This window comes from Cryptotermes secundus, unplaced genomic scaffold, assembly GCF_002891405.2.
Source record: "Cryptotermes secundus unplaced genomic scaffold, Csec_1.0 scaffold512, whole genome shotgun sequence".
Lineage (NCBI taxonomy): Eukaryota > Metazoa > Arthropoda > Insecta > Blattodea > Kalotermitidae > Cryptotermes > Cryptotermes secundus.
The window spans coordinates 151,835-158,634 of record NW_019735563.1 but is presented as its reverse complement, the minus strand read 5'-3'; the positions used below and the strand labels follow the sequence as shown (position 1 = coordinate 158,634).

General features: G+C 39.8%; 1 protein-coding gene across 1 annotated transcript; it reads left to right on the top strand.

Annotated features, from left to right (window-relative positions):
* Positions 1–237: 237 nt before the first annotated feature.
* Positions 238–2,795, top strand: LOC111869606. Its single transcript, XM_023861255.2, has 2 exons — positions 238–706; positions 1,910–2,795. The coding sequence occupies exons 1-2, from the start codon at positions 426–428 to the stop codon at positions 2,133–2,135; spliced, it is 507 nt and encodes a 168-aa protein (XP_023717023.2). The 5' UTR covers positions 238–425; the 3' UTR covers positions 2,136–2,795.
* The last annotated feature ends 4,005 nt before the right edge of the window (positions 2,796–6,800 follow it).

The window sequence follows — 6,800 nt, the reverse complement described above, 5'->3', positions numbered from 1 at the left end:
AAAAAATCATAGAGCAAAATACAAAATATGACTGTCTATATAATAGCAACAAATTAGTAACAATTCCAGGAAAAATTGAAGTCAGCTTTAACAGGAGAGAAAAATAAAATAAGTACATTTCCAATAGTTATGCCATTTGTGACGACAAAGGATAGTACATGTACATACACACATAGAAGTTAATAATAATAATAACCCAATTAATAATTATGATAATAACTCTATCAACATAATAATAATAATAATAATAATACCCAAGTCTCGCTCTGAAAGAGGTGCTCACATAACATGAATAAAACATGTTCACTTTTGTTACTTTAAGAACTCCAAATTATATGAAACTATATCGTCTTTACGACAGTTATGAAGGCAACACCTACTTCACTCCGGCAATATTAAAACATAAACATTACTAATGTAATAACATGCTTGCTTTACAGATGTCGAAAGATCATGTGTTAACTGGAATATACGAGAGGCTTATAAAACCATATAAGGAGACTTTTGTGACCAGCGAAATTGAAGGCCTAAGGAACACATGTCAGTTACGCAATTATGCATACGCCGTAACGATGCACAGTACCATACATGCTTTCTTAAGCAGTATACATTGCAACATTGTAGCACTTCCTCGTGCTTATGTTCCCTACTCTTCGTCCCTTATCATCAGCAAGAACTTCCCATTTAAGGTGCTATTTCATCACCAGTAAGTATTTATCTCAAGTCGTACAATATAACACCAGAATGTAACTATTTGGAGTCGAACAAGGAAATATCAGGAGAGAGCTATTTGGAGTGGTAGAAAGAAATATAAGTAAACAGTTTTATGGCATCCTGGGACGATAAGTCAGTAAGTAGCTATCTGAAGTACCACAAAACAGACAGAACAAAATCACTGGCTTTAGTCTGGAAGCGAACTATACCGACCGAGCGACCGCCGCTTGTCGGCGAAGTTAGTGCCAACTTTAGTGGATAGAGGGTGTCACGTGGTCAGCGCAACGGATCCCCACGGCCGTTAACCTCGGTTTTCTAGACCGAAGCCGCTATTTCCTTGAAATAGCTCCTCAATTATCCTCACGAGGCAGAGTGGACCCCGTTCCAGACCCACTATTTCTCAGAATATGTGGTAGCGTCGGGACTCGAGCACGGACCTCTGGATCTGTAGCCAGGAACTCTGACCACTAGACCACAGAGGCGGTGTCTGAAGTCACACAAGGATACTTTAAATATGCAGTTTCCTCAAATCTGTAATCAAACATCACAAAGTACGCATTTGGTGTCGAGAAAGGCAACGTAAGATCCGTGCCGTAGCTCAGGTCAGGTGATGTGGGATTTGTGGTGGACAAAGTAGCACTGGGGCAGGTTTTCTCGAAGTACTTCGGTTTCCCCTGCTTATTCTTATTCTACCCACCAGTCCACATTCATCTTCGTCCATTGCCCGGTGCTGGTACAATAGACCAATTAGATACGACGTAGCAAGTGGACTCAGTCTCACCCCACGCAAAGAAACTAAAAAAAAAATATTTTAGAAGGAAAAGAAAGGTCCGGGTTCGATTGCCGGCGCTACCAGATTTTTTTCTGAGAATTAGTAGGTCTGGAACGTGGTTCACTCAGCCTCGTGAGGATAATTGAGGGGATATTTCAAGGAAATAGCGGCTCCTGTCTAGAAAACCGAGTTTAACGTCCGTGGGGATCCGTTTCGCTGACCACGCGACACCCTCTATCAGCTAAAATTGGCACTAACTTCGCCGACTAGCGGCGGTCGCTTGGTCGGTATAGTTCTCTTTGTTTGTACTCTCCGAAGCCCGCACTAAACCACACGGAAGTAGATCCCGGGAAAACACTTGATCTGTTGTTGATGACTTTCGTTTTGCAATTGATTTAAATGTGTTCATGTTTTATATTCCAGCATTCAAGAGATGAGACGAACTGGTATTTTGAAGCGAATCAAACAGAGTGCGTGGTATGATGGTTTAGAAGACAATCCTTACGACACGTCGGTTGCTACAACATTGGAAACTGTTATGATCTTTCATTATATTCTGGGAATAGGTGTCCTGTCGTCCTTCCTACTCCTGACGCTGGAACGAACATGGTGGACTATGAAGGTTCGCTTAAAGAAGAGACATTACTGAAGCAATAATCCTCATCAGAGTCCCTTGATTCTGTTTCTATTCTCGGGTGTTTGTAGCTATGTGGACGTAGGCAATTTTTCTGAAGTTTCGGAAGTACATACTGCTTCCATTATCAGGGTCGAAGTTTGTATGATGAGTTAGTGTTTGTGTATGTACAGGATTTTTGCCCAACTGACCGAGGGTTGTGGAGGCTGGTGACCTGTCCGGACTAACAGGGACCGTTGGGAGGGAAATGCATATCCGAAATGTTGGTAGCATTGATCACGTTTACACAGTGCAGAACAAAGTGCAGAATCAACGTAAATTAATCGCAGATTTTCAATCTTAGACTCTAAAATATATATCTTCAATTTTTCTTTAAGAAGTGCTACGAAGAATTGCGAGTGTAGAAAACGTGAGACTGGATTGCTTTGAAACTTGTCTGTAAAGCTACGTTTTGTATACTGCTATTCCATAGATTTAACTCAACTAATTATGCCCAGTATCATTTATACAATTACTCACACAAAAAAGAGAATATTATGACGTATAGACCCAGTTCTAGGTGACGGCTCGATAAACACGTTGCCGCGGAAACAGATGCTTGGTACACAGCCCGTTGCTAGGTTTTTTGAGAAGAAGTGGGTCTGGAACGGGGTTCACTCAGCCTCGTGAGGATAATTGAGGAGCTATTTCAAGGAAATAGCGACTCCGGTCTAGAGAACCGGGATTAACGGCCGTGAGGATTCGTTGCTCCGATCACATGACACCCTCTATCCGCAAAAGTTGGCACTAACTTTGCCGACAAGCGGTGTAGTTGGCTTGCGGACTACAGGCCCCGGGTTTGTTTGTTTGTTTGTTTGTTTTTGTGTGTATAAGTTTGCAATAAATCCAATTACCAATCCAAACCCCGTCCTCATTCATACTCATACTTATTCCACTACTCTTATACCTTATGGTGTCGAGGTTGATTTTCATTTTTATCATTTTATAGACGGTAGGACACTTGGACTAGCTATCATCTCGTCTCAAGGCCTCTACCTAAAAACAGGACAACACAAACATAGAATAAACACACACATATACCAAACATCTATGCCTTGTTTGGGATTTGAACCCATGATCCCGGCTTCCGAGCGAACAAAGACCGGTTATACTCATGCACGTGACAATATATAACAATAGAACATAAAGTATTAGAGTTCGTGTGCATGGATCCTAAACTACGCTGTCCCAGGAACAAGCCTCGGATATGACCGTATTGATTATCGTTCTGTTCTAGGCCATGCCTCATTGCGAACAGGTTATTACATCGCATGTTTTCTCCAACATTGTTTATCGCTCCATCATCTGTCCACTGTCAACTAAACTAAGGAAGAGTTATGTGGCGTAATTTATTCTGCCAATTGTTTTCATTCAGTATGTGTCGTGGCATATGTACTGTATATGGGTTCTAAGGACTATGAGTGGTACTCTACAAAACTTCTCTATAATGTATGTTTACCCTCAAATTCTTAAACATAATACGTAAGTTACAATAAAGTTATAATCCCTAGATTTTAAGCAAAATTTCTTTATGATGTTCGAGGTTTTCTCGGTGGTGACTGTAAATAATGCCGTCTTCTGGGATGCGGTGCCGTATAGATCTTGTGTGGACAGACGTTTCGGAGGAATATATCGACTCCATCTTCAGGGTAGATAAATCCGGGAACGAGGAACCAGCATGAGCATGTGGCTACAGTCTGCAGCTACGTGATTTTTTAATTCAGTGTGAACGGTGCAATGTCAATTATAACACCTGTTACCCATATCTGAATCACATTTACATACGAAACTAATTGTGATTGCTTTTTACATTTTACCCTGAAGAAGGACGAAGTTAATTTCTCCGAAATTTAGGTAAAATTCTATCTGACTACAAGATGCCACATCCCAGAATATAATACTCTTCATAAGAAACAAAATTTTATTAGAATCTGAACACAGAACACAATAATTCACATGTCAAGTAAACATATTTTAGTGTATAAGTGGTAAAGGTTGTCAGAAGGATCAATATTCTATCTGTCGAGTAGGCCTATACTAAAAAATGCTCAAGAGATAACAAAAATCTCATTATATACAGAATGTTCTTAACATAATTGTGTCTTTTTATATGCTTATCTTTCTTCTCTCATTTTGATTATTTAAATTTCATACTGTTAATCAATAGATGATATGTTTAAGAAAATTGGAAGATGAAGCTGTGGTTTATTTTAGGTAAAATTACGAAATTTGCATAAAGGGACTGAAGAATATCACAGAATGTCTTATCCAGGATAGCCGTTGTCATGCGGAGAGTACCTATCCAATGAAGCTCCAGAGCGCCATCACTAGATCATGTCATGTGGTTGTGAGATACGCAAAATATACGTCAATTTGTTTCGGAAAATCTTCTTAACTGAGCTACACCCACTTAATATTCTAAGTCTTGTAATAATGCTGGCAGAGATGAAAATGATTATTATACGGATATTGTGAGACAAAATAATTTAAAGGAAATCACTCAAATAATTTCGAAACTTCGTCGTAAATTCTGATCATTAATAACATCTGTCGATTAATGACTGTAGATACAGACAACAGTTGCAAATAAACCAAGTTAAAAAATACATGCATACAGTAAGAAAACCGGGGACATTCACTCCCTTCTATTTAACTACCTAGAAAATTGTAAGACTTATTAGGAAAGTGTAAAATGGTAAAGTTATCCCTGTAACAGGCCGTGGAGGCCCATAGGGTTGTGAGATGTCGAGGCTCCCTCATTTTCTAGACAATCGGCTCACAGATGGCAGTGAGGTCGTCAGCCTTACGCGCCGGCCTCCCTTTATCCCTAGGAAGATTCGTGGTACTCATTTCTGTTAGAGGCTGAGTCGAATCCAGGGCCATAGTGCGACTGGAAGGATTAGGTAAATTAAAAAACTCCAATGACCTCATCAGGAATCGAACCCAGGTCATTCCGGCTTGTAGCATAGTGTCTGAACCAACTACGCTACCGAGTGCACCACGGGAAAAATGTACGGGAGATAAAAATGTTTAATTTTCTTTATTACTTTTATCCGATAATACTGTTTTTTTCTTACATATATTTAGCAGGTTACCGTAAAGGTGGCCATATGGATGCTTGTACGTCCTCATGTAAGGTGTCCGTTATGTTAGCCGATTTTGACCAAAATTGAAAAAAGTATCGACAAATCTCAGTAAAGATACCAGACATCAAATTTCATGAAAATATGTTCACTGACCTTGAATTAGTAAGCAAGTAGAAACAAGACTGGAAAAGATGATCGGTTCAGTTTTCGGTTGCCATCGGTATCAATGAAGAGAACTAATTTCTGGGATTTGACATCCTGTATTCCAATAGAAACTTATAGATGTTTCGGAGGTATATGCTTCCTGTCTCGTCAGCGTCGAAAAGCAAATCAAGCAAATAAACAGCAAACAGAAAATAAAGAGCGCAATCTTATCACTGCTTGCTACTTATTACTTTGCTTGCTTGGATTGTTCGTCGACCCTGAATGTGGAGGCAATACATTCATGCGAAACATGTATGATATAGGTTAGGTAAGAACTTTCTTCTCTTGCACATCGATATCATTGCAAGGAAAGAAAATCAGGCTCTTCAGAAACACTCTGTATATTACTCAATAAGTAACAAATTGCTACACATTTCCTAAGTATGGAATATATATAAAAGCTACGAGGTGTATTTCACACGCCATAAATCTAAACAAATAAATCACAAACTCTGACACTTGTAAAAGACACATATAAAGGAATTTCAGACTGAAGAATTAGTTTTCTTCACAGTGCGCTATCGTTGCATGCTGTCTGTAGATCGCACTTTATTTCAAAGATTTAAATGAGGATATTTAAATTTCTGTGGTTTGTGGCTCTAACGAGAGCAAGTAATTTATCTGTTCAGACTATCCTTCATGTTACGAGTGGCGTCGTGCGTTGGTACCACATGAAATGTTTGTGTATTCTGTACCCCTCACCCCATCAAGGTGGGTATCATGATGTTTGTCTTGTGTGTTATTTGTGCTTATTAATTAACCTATTAACTAATAAACTAACAGAATTAACTGACGAAATGACATATTTTGTCTAAAACATCTTTGTGGACGAGCCATCATCACATAGTGACACGGATCTCTACGTCATAATCAGAAATTTCTATTTTCAAGACCTATAGAAACTATAAGGGAAATGTCACTGCATATGCTATACAGAGTGTGAAGTAATTTCAGAGATATTTTAGGCAGACTGTAGTAGAACCCACAGGTGCAAAGCCACTGATGCCAGAGCTGACATTGGACATGAGTCTAAGCCAAGAACATGCTCCAGTTTTTCGCACATTTAAAATCCGTTCTCATGCCGAGGTTCGAGGAGTCCAGGTCCGTTAAGATTTATAATCTGACCTACTTTTTCTTTTTGATAGTGGGTTAGGACTAAGTCCCTTGTACTGCGGCCACTTCTGGCCTATTGTACCAGCCCCAGACGATAGGTGAGGGTGATTGTAGATCAATTGGTGGAATGAAGATTGGCAGGGTAAACGGAAGTACTTGAAGAAAACCTGCCCCAGCGCCACTTTGTCCACCACAGATCCCACTTGACCAGACCCGGGATCGAACCCGGGCAGCCGAG